A 15,324-nucleotide genomic window follows, 5' to 3' on the forward strand; every position below is an offset into this window, starting at 1 on the left:
TAGATTAGTTTACTTACAAGTATACTGTAAGTACATTAATATCAGTATACTTAGTGCACAAAAGTATACTTAAGAAAATATACTTTCACGTTACTTAAGTATACTTAATAAAATGAACTTGAAGTATACTTCATTTTGATAAGGTTCACACCAAATATTGTCTTTGGTTCATTTATTATGGCTTACTGCTTACTGTTTATGGTATTTTTTTAATGTTGAAACATTTAATTTCATTATTTTTAAGCCATTTTTGCTTGACAGCATTTCTTTACATGTGCCTAACACTTTTACACAGGTCTATACGTATGCTGTATATACAAAACTGTTGGACTCTTACCAGTCTCAGTTAAAACACTGACTGCAACGTATAAAGAGCGTCCAATCAGTTCATTAATGTTTGGGAAAGTGTTCTGGATCATCGCTCTTGTGAGCTCTGCCTTTCCCTCTCCCTGAATGATCTACATGCAAGATAAAATGCTACACATTAGTAGCAGCAGCAGTAGTAGTAGTCGTAATGCACAATCATCACTATTTTGTGCACGACAAATAACACTTGATACTTGGAAGCGAATATGAATAAATTATTCTGAACAGATAGTGTTTTCTAAACAGACACAAATCCAGGTGTGTATATTTAACAGTTATTCCATGAAATCGAGTTGTACACGAGCTGATAGGTGACGAGGTGCGTAGCACTGAGTGAGTGGAATAACTGTTTTATTCTCCCCACATTCACTGGCTTTTGAGAAATGGAACATTTTTATTTTTTGTAAATTCGATACATAAAAACTTTTATACAAAACATCTGACAAAATAATTTCCGTTTCGAATGTAAACAAACTGGCGAAATGACAGGAGCAATTTATAAAATAAGTGATAATTCTTGAAAAATAATTTTAAAAAGATACATTCTTACCATCAAATATGTTTTATTCCATATTTTGTTGCTTTTTTGTATTTTTGGGGTTTTGTTTTCAAGTAGAGTTTATTTCGTCCTCGGTTGGTTCAGCAACATGCTCCGCCATTTTGTTTTTCTCTACTCACAGTATATGAGCTGATATCCTTCTAGTAGAGTAGCCAATCAGAGCGCATGATGGCTCATATCCAGTGAATGTGGATAGAATAAATGTTGGTGATATGAAGCACATAGGATCAGATCAGACCAAGTCACAATGGTGTAAATGAGGCTGTTATTTTGTTGATATTTTGGAAAATGGAACCAAGTAAATTCATGAGAACATTTTGTGGGTAGGACACAAAACAACAACAATGCTGAATTGAGATTAAACAAAGTCCCATGGACAACTCAAGTTAAGTCCAATTAATTATGAACTTTAGTGATGTAACTGAAGCAGAGGAACTGTCAGAACCATAATTCAGACACCATGCTGACATCAGGGGTTTCGATCCCGCTGTCCATCACTGTTTCTGGAGGGCATAATGGTCACCTTCACATTTGATTATAAGTTGTAAAAAAAAAAAAAAAAAAAAGTGTGTGTATATATATATATATATATATATATATATATATATATATATATATATATATATATATATATATATATATATACGCCCATGAAGTAGGAAATCGCTTCGTCACTTCTTGCATTTATTGGACAATTTCACGCTGAATTATGAATAATTTTATTAAAATAATCTAAAAGAAATAAAAATCTATCAAATAAAATTATCTGTCATGAAAGAACATGGTTAAATGCACTTTAAATAGAAAGGGATATGTAGCATTTTGGGGAAAAGTGCTGTGGCGTGGATATGTAGCGACTTGACGAAAAAATAATTACTTGATTCAGTTAAAAGCTGTTAATTAGTTCTGGATTTCATTTTGGAAGTTTATTATCATTAAGGAGTTGGTCAATAATTTTTAAAACAGGATACAGTAGTTTTCCTTTTATCACTTCCCATAATCAGAAAAAGTGATTTTTCTCAAAACAATGGAATTGGATATATAGTGTTTTGGAACAAAAAAATTCTTGAATAATAAATAAATAAATAAATGGTCCTAGTCCCAAATTTGTATTTAAATCTGAATCCAAGAAATCAATTTTACAATACAGAACCAAGTGAATGAATGAGATTTTTTTCCCGCAGCAGTGTGATAATGTGAAACGTCAGAAAGCCGTAGATCTGACCTGTTGTCTTTGTAAAGAGGCAGGCAGCGCGGTCTTCGAGTCATCGCTTTTAATGCCGAACACGACAAACGCAACTCCAACCACATCGTTCCCAAACAGGTACCTTCATACAATTCACAAACGTTAGATCATACACACAACAGGCCACATGAAAAACATGCACCATGATTATTTATTTACAATAAAATGTACGTGAAGTTGTTCTGGCATTTGCTCATGCCACAGGACAGACACAAGCACAAATAGAAACTGTATAACTGGAATTAAAAACAAATATTGATTAGTTTTCTCGGACGGCAGCTCTGAGAGTCGTGCGGCGGGTTCATATTGTGCTTATTCTAATTGTTCCTATGGTAACAGATGAGTCATAGGGACTTAGGTGGTCGAGATGTCTAAATACTGTGTTCATTTCCAATTAATTGAAAGAGTCTCCAGTGTCAGAGCTTTGTAAGAGTTTTCTGATACAAAAAGTCTTCAGGACAGAGGAGTCTCTTTGTTATCGGAAAATAATCAACTTCTGTAACTTTAACCCTGTTTCATCACACCACTCCGATTCTCAGTATATTAGTTTAGTATAGAAAATCGTGTGGTCTAATTGGTCAAGAAATTCGGACTATTTCTCGATAATCACCTCGAGCGACTCGGCGAAATGGCGGCCGATCGCTTCGTCACCATCAGTGAAGAATTACAGATGACGAAAGAAAATGCTGTTCCTAAAAGCACTAAAGATGCCCCGAAGTTTGGTCTAAAACTATTCAAAGGTAAGGTGGAGTTGGGATTTATTTTATCGATTTCAAAACAAAGGATTTTATGTGACTCGGAGTAGAGAAATGACAAGTCTGAGCCACAAAGTTATTACATTTACGTGAAAATTTTGAGGTTTGAAATAAATTATTTGGTTTTCAATTTTTTTTTTTAATGATACTAAAACAAACTCCATCTTGGTTATTCTTCACCAGTATTCACTTCACCTTCAGAGAATAATTATTAAATAACATTTGCAACATTCATTATTTATTTTTGCCCATCACTACAACTGTACTTGTAAAGCTATTTTCACTCACTGTCACTGACATGTTCGACTCACTTGGCAGTTATATCCACTTTTAGGTTCTCATCATCCACATAGAAAAAGGCTTTGGAGGGTTTTAATGTGACCTCAAAGTTTGGCAGCACTGCAAAGTAAAAAACAACATTTTAACAGACGTAGAAATAACAGAAGGAGGGTGGGGTTTTCAGTATTAATTATATAAACTGTACCATATTCTTTAACTTCAAATTGAGCAGTGAAGTTCTTCTGTGGGGTGTTTTTAAACCGCGTTACTAAAGACCATATCCCAGATCTTTAGAGAGAGAGAGAGAGAGAGAGAGAGTTTCATATTAAATCTAAGGCATCACATTAATCCTCTCTGTGAGTATAATGAAGTGTAATTAGTGCCCAGATGTTTCGGTGTGTAATGACTGTTTCTGATACGAAGAGTTTGGAAACATTAAAGCAGTGACTCACTTGGCCACTTCAGGGATGTTGTATGACCCGGTTATGGTCCCCAGCTTGGGGAAGGCCGTGTCCCTGTTAATTGTGATTCCTTGAGGATTCTTGGGAGAAAAAAAAAGAAGAAACCATTATTTGTGGTTCAGGAGAAGTGGGCATTTAAAATCAGTCACAACATGCCATCTGGATCTGAAACAGAATCTCTCTTTATCATTCAGATATCTTTCAGGAAAGACAGAATGGATAGATAAGATGGATGGACCAGAAAATCACAAGTTAGAGTATTCTAGCTCACGATTAAATAAATAAAAAATAAATCACAGTTCCAAACTGTCGAGTGGAAGGAATCCAAACCGAGGTGTTGTTTGATCACTTACTATGATTTCGACATAGATTCCTCCGGTCTGTTCAACGGGCTGCAGATTCGGAGTCAGCGAGAAGATTCTGTAACGAACTGCGACAAAAAGACAATCCATTTGCTTTAACTACGGTACACTTTTAATGAATTTATATCAATTAGGGCATGTACACTGAACATGATTTCTACCATGAAAAAAATCATTTTGAGAATGATAAATAAATGAATAAAGAAAAAAAATGAAAGAAAGAATTAATCTATTTCTTTCAAACTAATAAATAATGTATTTTTAAATATTTAACAGTTATTCCACAAAACTGAGTCGTACATGAGCTGATAGCCAACGAGGTGTGTAGCATAGAGATTGAGTGGAATAACTGTTTTATTCTCCCCACATTCTCTGGATTTTGAGAAACAGAGCATTTTTATTTTTATTTTTTGCAAATTCGATAAATAAAAACTTTATACAAAACGTCCGACAAAATAATTTCCGCTTAGAATGTAAACAAACCGGCGAAATGACAGGAGCAATTTGTGAAAAATGCGATATTAATAATTCTTGGAATTTTTTTTAAAAAGGTAAGTTCTTACCATCAAATACAACCCCGATTCCAAAAAGGTTGGGACAAAGTACAAATTGTAAATAAAAACGGAATGCAATAATTTACAAATCTCAAAAACTGATGTTGTATTCACAAAAGAACATAGACAACATATCTCATCTCATTATCTCTAGCCGCTTTATCCTTCTACAGGGTCGCAGGCAAGCTGGAGCCTATCCCAGCTGACTACGGGCGAAAGGCGGGGTACACCCTGGACAAGTCGCCAGGTCATCACAGGGCGGACACATAGACACAGACAACCATTCACACTCACATTCACACCTACGGTCAATTTAGAGTCACCAGTTAACCTAACCTGCATGTCTTTGGACTGTGGGGGAAACCGGAGCACCCGGAGGAAACCCACGCGGACACGGGGAGAACATGCAAACTCCACACAGAAAGGCCCTCGCCGGCCCCGGGGCTCGAACCCAGGACCTTCTTGCTGTGAGGCAACAGCGCTAACCACTACACCACCGTGCCGCCCATTAGACAACATATCAAATGTCGAAAGTGAGACATTTTGAAATTTCATGCTAAATATTGGCTCATTTGAAATTTCATGACAGCAACACATCTTAAAAAAGTTGGAACAGGGGCAATAAGAGGCTGGAAAAGTTAAAGGTACAAAAAAGGAACAGCTGGAGGACCAAATTGCAACTCATTAGGTCAATTGGCAATAGGTCATTAACATGACTGGGTATAAAAAGAGCATCTTGGAGTGGCAGCGGCTCTCAGAAGTAAAGATGGGAAGAGGATCACCAATCCCCCTAATTCTGCGCCGACAAATAGTGGAGCAATATCAGAAAGGAGTTTGACAGTGTAAAATTGCAAAGACTTTGAACATATCATCATCTACAGCGCATAATATCATCAAAAGATTCAGAGAATCTGGAAGAATCTCTGTGCGTAAGGGTCAAGGCCGGAAAACCATACTGGGTGCCCGTGATCTTCGGGCCCTTCGACGACACTGCATCATGTACAGGCATGCTTCTGTATTGGAAATCACAAAATGGGCTCAGGAATATTTCCAGAGAACATTATCTGTGAACACAATTCACCGTGCCATCCGCTGTTGCCAGCAAAAACTCTATAGTTCAAAGAAGAAGCCGTATCTAAACACGATAGCAGAAGCGCAGAAGCATCTTCTCTGGGCCAAGGCTCATTTAAAATTGTTAGGGTTTTGCTGGGATTCGAACCTGGTTCGTTGGTGTGATAATCCAGCAAACCCCCACTAGGCCACCAGGGGGATGACTCAAATGCAGAGGCATGAGGCGGAAGTAGAAAAAGAATCAAAAGGTTTATTTAAACTATATACAGGGCAAAACAAAAGACAAAAAAAAACCAAAGAGTATAATCCAAAAGAAAAGCAAAGTGCAAAAATTCAAAAGCTAAGAAGATCAAAAAACACAGTACAAAGGAAACTGGAGATAAACATAACAGCACAAAGACTCCGTGACAAGAGGACTGAACTCAGGGGTATAAATAGACAAACTAATTAAGGACACAGGTGAAGATAATTAGGCAATTAACACAAACACAAAACACAGGAACAGTGGCGGCCTCTAGAGGCCAAAATAAACACGACATGAAAAGGAAATAACAGCGGCCTCTAGAGGCCAAAACAGTCCTAGTCCTAACAAAAATGGACTGTGGCAAAGTGGAAAACTGTTCTGTGGTCAGACGAATCAAAATTTGAAGTTCTTTATGGAAATCAGGGACGCCGTGTAATTTGGACTAAAAAGGAGAAGGACGACCCAAGTTGTTATCAGCGCTCAGTTCAGAAGCCTGCATCTCTGATGGTATGGGGTTGCATTAGTGCATGTGGCATGGGCAGCTTACACATCTGGAAAGACACCATCAATGCTGAAAGGCATATCCAGGTTCTAGAGCAACATATGCTCCCATCCAGACGATGTCTCTTTCAGGGAAGACCTTGCATTTTCCAACATGACAATGCCAAACCACATACTGCATCAATTACAGCATCATGGCTGAGTAGAAGAAGGGTCCGGGTACTGAACTGGCCAGCCTGCAGTCCAGATCTTTCACCCATAGAAAACATTTGGCGCATCATAAAACGGAAGATACGACAAAAAAGACCTAAGACAGCTGAGCAACTAGAATCCTACATTAGACAAGAATGAGTTAACGTTCCTATCCCTAAACTTGAGCAACTTGTCTCCTCAGTCCCCAGACGTTTACAGACTGTTGTAAAGAGAAAAGGGGATGTCTCACAGTGTTAAACATGGCCTTGTCCCAACTTTTTTGAGATGTGTTGTTGTCGTCATGAAATTTAAAATCACCTAATTTTTCTCTTTAAATGATAAATTTTCTCAGTTTAAACATTTGATATGTCGTCTATGTTCTATTCTGAATAAAATATGGAATTTTGAAACTTCCACATCATTGCATTCCATTTTTATTTACAATTTGTACTTTGTCCCAACGTTTTTGGAATCGTGGTTGTACTTTCATTCCATATTTTGTTGCTTTTTTTGTATTTTTGTTTTCAAGGAGAGTTTTTATTTCGTCCTTGGTTGGTTCAGCAACATGTGATGCCATTTTGTTTTTCTCTACTCATGGTATATGAGCTGATATCCTAGTAGTAGAGTAGCCGATCAGAGCATGCAATCGCTCATATCCAGTGAATGTGGATAGAGTAATTATACCTATCTATCTATCTATCTATCTATCTATCTATCTATCTATCTATCTATCTATCTATCTATCTATCTATCTATCTATCACAGGCGAGTGCTCTAAGACAACGAGGGAGGCTCAGCCTCCTCTAAAAATGACAAACATCGTGTAGGATGAATTGCACTAGGCTTATGTTATAGCCGACCTTATAACATTGCTATTTCAGATCCAGAATCATAGAAATATATGTGCTCAACCCAACTACAGTGCGAAATCATTCCGTTATAACTTTCCCCAGTTCGCCTAATGTGTGCGTGAGTTTTTCCCCCTCGTGACAACGCGATGCAGCCCAGCCTCAGTGGACTTCAATAGCATTTGGGAGCTCTGTGCTTTTCAATATCAAAATGCAAGATGATTATTGGACAAATACTGCGAAAACGCCCGCCCACGGACTCCCAGCCTCACAGTGGGAGGGACATGGCAAAGCTTTCCGCGAGGAGACTGGTGATTGGTGAAAGCGGCCGGATATTTTCTTTGATTGACAGCTCGTTTCAACTATAGACAGGCAGCGGTGAATTTCAGTTCAGTCCCATGTGGATTCGCAAGTGCTGTGGTGTATTGTAAGAGATCAGCTTACATTTCGATTTCATTCATTACATACGGCTTCTACCAGCTTTTTTAGTTTGTATATATTTTCATTGTAAATAATGTGTAAATATAGTGTTGTCAAGTTTGCTATCTTAGTTCCAGAAATTTCATTTATTTGAGTGACTGAACTTGAACTTGAGGGGGCTAGTCAGCTAGCAAGAAAGCTGCGCACGGAGGCCAAGCATTGTTGTGTTAATTTTGGCGAAGCCATTTGCCAGTCTTCCTTTCGAGGAAAAAATTAAAATTAAAGAGCAGGGTAGACCAACGCCTCAAATTGACTTGGTGAAAAAGGTAGGGAATAATACTCGTTCCTTTCAGCTCTCCTGATACGAGAAAGTGAATTGGCTAACAGCAAGTGACTCACATCAACAACAGTAAATAGGCTACTTTAGTAATATGTCATGGATGGACCAAAAATATAGAATCTATTTAAAATGTTTATGCTGAGTATATTATATTGGAATATATATTTCTCTGGATATGAATTAAACATAGCTACAATTTGGAAAACATTTTTAAACAAAAACACAGCCGAGAACATTTCACACTACAGACCTGGATTAAAAGTGAAGGGTTATCAAAATTGTCAGTAAAACATTTCTCAGTCAAAATAAGTAAAATATAGGGAAAGTATCATTGAATGAAATGTGTGGCACCCAGCTCTATGTTTGGCTCCCCAAGGTCAGTGCTTGTGACTATTCCAGAACACTCTGCTGTTACTGCTGAGGTTCCTGACAAAGAGCTGCTTTCAATAATGATCAATTTTTAAACAACATGCCACATGCCACAATTTTAAAATATAAAATGTTAAAATATACACACACACCCAACACCACCATCATGTATATTGGACAGTAGGCTAATGGGCCAAAAGAACCTGTTATTTCACAGTTTGTGACCCAGCCAACAATCAGCCAGATCAGAGGCAAGAGTATAGGCAAAATTGATGTGTTTTTTCTTTTAAAATCTGGAAATATCATAACCGACCAGCCTCCCCTGTTTGAAAGACTACCAGCCGCCACTGCTATCTATCTATCTATCTATCTATCTATCTATCTATCTATCTATCTATCTATCTATCTATCTATCTATCTATCTATCTATCTCGGTGGAACTTGTGTTTAATGTTGGTGCCCTTTTGCATCAAAACTTCAGCTTTTGGCCACATGACACTACATTTGGTCGTACATCAGTGAGCTGAGTCCAGACTGCTTTACCTGGTGTTGCAGGTGTGTAGATGCTCTTGTCTGTCTGAACGAATATGTAGCCAGACTGGAAGGAGAGGAGGACCACTTTCTCGAGCAGGCTCAAAGGAAACTGAGCCTGCAGGTACACATACTGCTTCTCCAGTGGGTCGTCGCTAAAGAAGTTCTTATTGTCAGGAATCTGGACCACAGCAAAATTCATGACAGAAATCACAAATCTCATTATTAGAGTGAAAAGATAGTATATATGTATACACTAACCCCATTTCTAGAAAAGTTGGGATATTTTCCAAAATGCAATAAAAATGAAAATCTGTGTGTAACGGTTCGTAAGGGTGGGTGGAGCACAGAGGACGGCAGGGCAGAGATCAGGTTCGAAAATAGGGCTTTTATTGCCACACTTTTCAGTGAACAACTTGAGACAAAACAGACACACACACACGACCGGCGTCTGGTTCGGGAATGAGCTCTCTCTGCTCTCGCTCTCCCTCCTTAAGTAGGGCGCGGTCACTGGGAAGACACACAAACACAGGTTAATTGCCCTCAGGTGTAGTGATTTTGCCACTTACCTTCCCTGACTCCGCCCTCCTGTCACAGACCGGCGCTTGACCATGCCCCTGCTGCCACACTGATTTGTTAATTCATGTGACTCTTTATTTAACTGACAAAAGCACAAAGAAAAGATTTTCAATAGTTTTGCTGACCAACTTAATTGTATTTTGTAAATATAAATGAAGTTAGAATTTGATTCCTGCAACACACTCAAAGTTGGGACAGAGACAAAATAAGACTGAAAAGTTTACAAGATATTCAGGTAACACCATTCTGGAAGATTCCACAATCAGCAGGTTAATTGGTCACACGATTGAGTTTCAAAGGAGCAGCACCAAAGGCTCAGTCTCTGTAAGTAAGGATCGGTGTGGCTCACTGTTTTGTGCCAAAATTCATGAGAGAATTGCTTGTCAATTCAAAAAGAACATTTCTCACTGCAAGATTTTAGGTCTTTCAAAATTTATAGTGCATAATATTGTGAAAAGATTCAGGGAATTCTGAGACATCTCAGTGTATAAAGGGTGAGGTCAAAAACTACTGTTGAATGGGCGTGACCTTTGAGCCCTCAGGCGGCACTGCCTGAGAAACCATCATGCTAATGTGACAAATATAGCCACATGGGCTCAGGAGGACTTCAGAAAACTGTTGTTACTAACACAGTCCACTGCTGCATCCAGAAACACAACCTGAAACTGTATTACACAAGGAGGAAGCCATTCATCAATTCTATAAGAAACTCCACTGATTTCTCTGGGCCAGAACTCATCTCAGATGGACTGAAAGACAGTGGAAATGTGTGCTGTGGTCAGATGAGTCACATTTCAGCTTGTTTTTGGGAAAACCAGACGTCGAGTTCTGAGTGCCAAAGGTGAACACAACCATCCAGTTTGTTATCAGAGAAAGGTGTAAAAGCACCATCTGTGATGGTACTGGGGGGGGGGTGGTCAGTGCCCATGGCAAGGGGGAGGTGCATGTGTGTGAAGGTACCATTGATGCGGAGACATATTCATCAAGGCGACATCTCTTCCCAAGAAGTCCATGCTTATTTGAGCAGGACAATGCCACACCTCATTCTGCACAGACTACTACAGCATGGCTTCATAGACATAGAGTGCATGTGCTTGACTGGCCTGCTGCCAGTCCAGATCTGTGTCCTATTGAGAATGTATGGCACATCATGAAGAGGAGAATCAGACAACGGAGGCCATGGACTGTTGAGCTGCTCAAGTCTTGTATCAAGCAAAGAATGGACAAAAATTCCAATAGCAAAACTACAACAATTAGTCTCCTCAGATCCCATATGATTAAAAGCAAAGGTGATGTAATACAACGGTCATAATACCTCTGTCCCAACTTTTTTTGAGTGTGTTGCAGGAATCAAATTCTAACTGTTTATATTTTCAAAATACAATTAAGTTGGTCAGTAAAACTATTGCAAATATTTTCTTTATACTTTTGTCAGTTAAATAAAAGTTCATGTGAATTAATAAATCACAGATTTTTTTGTTTTATTGCATTTTGAAAAATATCCCAACTTTTATGGATCCTGTTCATTTTGTCTTGCAATCTCGGACAACCCACCTTTATGTTTACAGTAGCTTGGTAGCTGTTGTCAGCGGTGAGGACGACAGATTCAGTTGTCAGTTCTGTATTTTTTTGTGGGTAGTTCTTCACTCTGATCTTCACTGGGATGTTATTTCCAGTGTAATCCTGTGCCTCCACCAACACTCTCTCAGGTGTGCCCACCCGCAGCAGGTTCGGGGCCACCAAGATGTTGCTGTTAAGACAAGAGGAAAATGCTTTCCATGTTTTTTTTTCTTTGTAATCTACAGTATTTAACTTTTACTAACTGTACTGTATACCTATAATAAAATGTCGCATTTACAGTGGTGCTTGAAAGTTTGTGAACCCTTTAGAATTTTCTATATTTCTGCATAAATATGACCTAAAACATCATCGGATTTTCACACAAGTCCTAAAAGTAGATAAAGAGAACCCAGTTAAACAAATGAGACAAAAATATTATACTTGGTCATTTATTTATTGAGGAAAATAATCCAATATTACATATCTGTGAGTGGCAAAAGTATGTGAACCTCTAGGATTAGCAGTTAATTTGAAGGTGAAATTAGAGTTAGGTGTTTTCAATCAATGGGATGACAATCAGGTGTGAGTGGGCACCCTGTTTTATTTAAAGAACAAGGATCTATCAAAGTCTGATCTTCACAACACATGTTTGTGGAAGTGTATCATGGCATGAACAAAGGAGATTTCTGAGGACCTCAGAAAAAGTGTTATTGATGCTCATCAGGCTGGAAAATGTTACAAAACCATCTCTAAAGAGTTTGGACTCCACCAATCCACAGTCAGACTGTGTACAAATGGAGGAAATTCAAGACCATTGTTACCCTCCCAAGGAGTGGTCGACCAACAAAGATCACTCCGAGAGCAAGGCGTGTAATAGTCGGCGAGGTCACAAAGGACCCCAGGGTAACTTCTAAGCAACTGAAGGCCTCCTCTCTCACATTGGCTAATGTTAATGTTCATGAGTCCACCATCAGGAGAACACTGAACAACAATGGTGTTCATGGTAGGGTTGCAAGGAGAAAGCCACTGCTCTCCAAAAAGAACATTGCTGCTCGTCTACAGTCTGTTAAAGATCACGTGGACAAGCCAGAAGGCTATTGGAAAAATGTTTTGTGGACAGATGAGACCAAAATAGGACTTTTTGGTTTAAATGAGAAGCGTTATGTTTGGAGAAAGGAAAACACTGCATTGCAGCATAAGAACCTTATCCCCTCTGTGAAACATGGTGGTGGTAGTATCATGGTTTGGGCCTGTTTTGCTGCATCTGGGCCAGGACGGCTTGCCATCATTGATGGAACAATGAATTCTGAATTATACCAGCGAATTCTAAAGGAAAATGTCAGGACATCTGTCCATTAACTGAATCTCAAGAGAAGGTGGGTCATGCAGCAAGACAACGACCCTAAGCGCACAAGTCGTTCTACCAAAGAACGGTTAAAGAAGAATAAAGTTAATATTTTGGAATGGCCAAGTCAAAGTCCTGACCTTAATCCAATGGAAATGTTGTGGAAGGACCTGAAGCGAGCAGTTCATGTGAGGAAACCCACCAACATCCCAGAGTTGAAGCTGTTCTGTACGGAGGAATGGGCTAAAATTCATCCAAGCCGGTGTGCAGGACTGATCAACAGTTACCGCAAATGTTTAGTTGCAGTTATTGCTGCACAAGGGGGTCACACCAGATACTGAAAGCAAAGGGTCACATACTTTTGCCACTCACAGATATGTAATATTGGATCATTTTCCTCAATAAATACATGACCAAGTATAATATTTTTGTCTCATTTGTTAAACTGGGTTCTCTTTCTCTACTTTTAGGACTTGTGTGAAAATCCGATGATGTTTTTGGTCATATTTATGCAGAAATATAGAAAATTCTAAAGGGTTCACAAACTTTCAAGCACCACTGTAGTGTGATTCCATGTTCGAGACCCAGAGCTTTTCCTTTAGGAAAAGGTATGTCAAATAAAGATAAAAGACATTTTATACACAGGTACGTTTCTTTCACATCAACCTTTCAGTTAATTCACTTTCAACTTTCTTAAAACCAACAAAATCTGATTCCTGAGTGGGGCAACAGAAAAATGTTCACCATTTCATCAGGTGGCTGTGAGTTTGAATTCTGAAGATGACACCACCCAACAGGTCAAAAGAGCAAAACTGCCCATGAGCTCTGCATGAGTGGGAGGGGCCTATTCTCTCACATGTCAATCACAGCAGCACTATCAGCTCGTGTACACAGAAAAGGGCGGATAGCGATTTCCACCAAGTGTATGACGCAGCATAAGCAGCAGTTCAACCCTCCCCATTTCATCGCTGTTGCCTACCAGGGTGGAAAGTTAGCAAGGGTGGGGGAGGGGGTTGGAATTGGCAGGTGAATAACCTGTGGAGAGAATATGGGGGAAAATTGCCTACCAAATCTACAGCACTTAGAAAACAAGCTTTTTGCCCTGTTATAACTATAACTCATATAACTCACGTTTTACACTGAACTTATAACCATTAAAATCAAATCAGATTTGTTTAAATGTGTGTGAAAAGTACATTTCCTCATGTTATGGCCTGAGCTCAAGTCAAGACTCATGACATCATGGTAACATTGTGATCATGTGTGAAAAAATAAAATTGCATGCACTATATGTGAAAAAAAGCTTACATTAATAAAAACATTAATTAAGTTTTGCGATAGATAGATAGATAGATAGATAGATAGATAGATAGATAGATAGATAGATAGATAGATAGCGTGTGTGTACTCACAGTGGGCTACATAGTGTGAGCAGAGGAAGTGCAGCCGTCAGCCACACCAGGTCCACATGCATCTTGCCTGCAGGTCCTGGTTCAGTCTGAGGAAAAATATCTTTGCGAGCAGGACCACAGCTTTTATAGACACCAACCTCACACACACCAACTCCAAAACAACCTCTCCCACTCCACTTATTCACTGTGATGATGAAACACTGACACGGGGGGGGGGGGGGGGGGGGGGGGGGTTGGGTAGAGTGGGGTGCAATGGTGCTTCAACAGAACTGGGGAAAAAAACCACACAAACACACAAAAAACCCTTCAGAGTTGAGTCCAATCCTGATGTTCTCCTCACTGCTTGTGCTCTATATTATTTTGTGCAGCAATATGCAGTTTCAACACACGCACACACACACACACACACACACACACACACACACACACATAGATAACATTTATACATTTTAAGAAAAGTGTTATAAAAATCTGAACATTTCCCCCAAATCTAATTCTGTTTCTTATTTCTTTAACTGACAGCTCACAGGGTTTATTTCCTTCATGTTTATTTGATACATTTCAGTAAAATGAAAACTCTATATTTCTTGTCATTTTACTCAGTCAAAAAGCATTAAATGTATAGAATTTTTTTCCATCTATAAAATATTTACCAAAGATTTTTTTAACTGTAAATATATTTTTCTGTGTGTAAAACATTTATTAAAATATAAAAATTGTCTTTTCTATAAATATTTGTCTGTAAGCTATTTAAAAGCTGCATTTTGTGTTTACTTGCATTGTCTTTATCTTATATTAGACTTACGCTACGTTCACACTGCAAGGCTTAATGCTCAATTCCAATTTTTTTGTGAAATCCGATTTTTTTGTGAGGTCGTTCACATTAACAAATATATGCGACTTGTATGTGATCCTCAGTATGAACGAAAAGCGACCTAAAAGTGTTCCGCATGCGCATTGCAGGATACGACGACGTCACACACAGTGAGCATGGCCAGTGTTTACGGAAGTAAAACCGCCCGGTTGCGGTATGACCCATCCAATCTAGCTTGAATAGCTGCATCCCCCCAAATGGAAATCAGCTCCCTAACCTCTGCATCCTTCCATTGAGAAGATTCAGAACCTTCACAGCCCGAAGCGTCCCTCGCATTGATGTCATGCGCAGGGGCGCAAATACGTTTTTTGAACTGGGAGGGACAAAAAACTGGGGGGGACAAAGCTGCCAGCAAACCAACCCCAAACTCCGATATGCCTGTCAAACTTGTTGTTAGTAACCATAGCAACCAAGCTCAAGCTCGCAACCTGTGCAGTCTGCGCAGCTCAACCAACC

General features: G+C 38.9%; 1 protein-coding gene across 1 annotated transcript in view; it reads right to left on the reverse strand.

Moving 5' to 3' along the window:
• The window catches only part of LOC132866440 (complement C3-like), a 100,395-nt gene extending 86,339 nt beyond the window's left edge, over positions 1-14,056 (reverse strand). The window contains exons 1-9 of the mRNA XM_060899200.1: positions 13,995-14,056; positions 11,232-11,427; positions 9,111-9,279; positions 4,020-4,096; positions 3,658-3,746; positions 3,411-3,493; positions 3,238-3,325; positions 2,151-2,253; positions 338-458 (exon numbers count right to left, since the gene is read on the reverse strand). Coding sequence (XP_060755183.1) covers positions 338-458; positions 2,151-2,253; positions 3,238-3,325; positions 3,411-3,493; positions 3,658-3,746; positions 4,020-4,096; positions 9,111-9,279; positions 11,232-11,427; positions 13,995-14,056 — 988 coding nt within the window. The remainder of the gene's footprint in view (positions 1-337; positions 459-2,150; positions 2,254-3,237; positions 3,326-3,410; positions 3,494-3,657; positions 3,747-4,019; positions 4,097-9,110; positions 9,280-11,231; positions 11,428-13,994) is intronic.
• Positions 14,057-15,324: the final 1,268 nt, after the last annotated feature.

This window comes from Neoarius graeffei, chromosome 18 (assembly GCF_027579695.1).
Source record: "Neoarius graeffei isolate fNeoGra1 chromosome 18, fNeoGra1.pri, whole genome shotgun sequence".
NCBI lineage: Eukaryota > Metazoa > Chordata > Actinopteri > Siluriformes > Ariidae > Neoarius > Neoarius graeffei.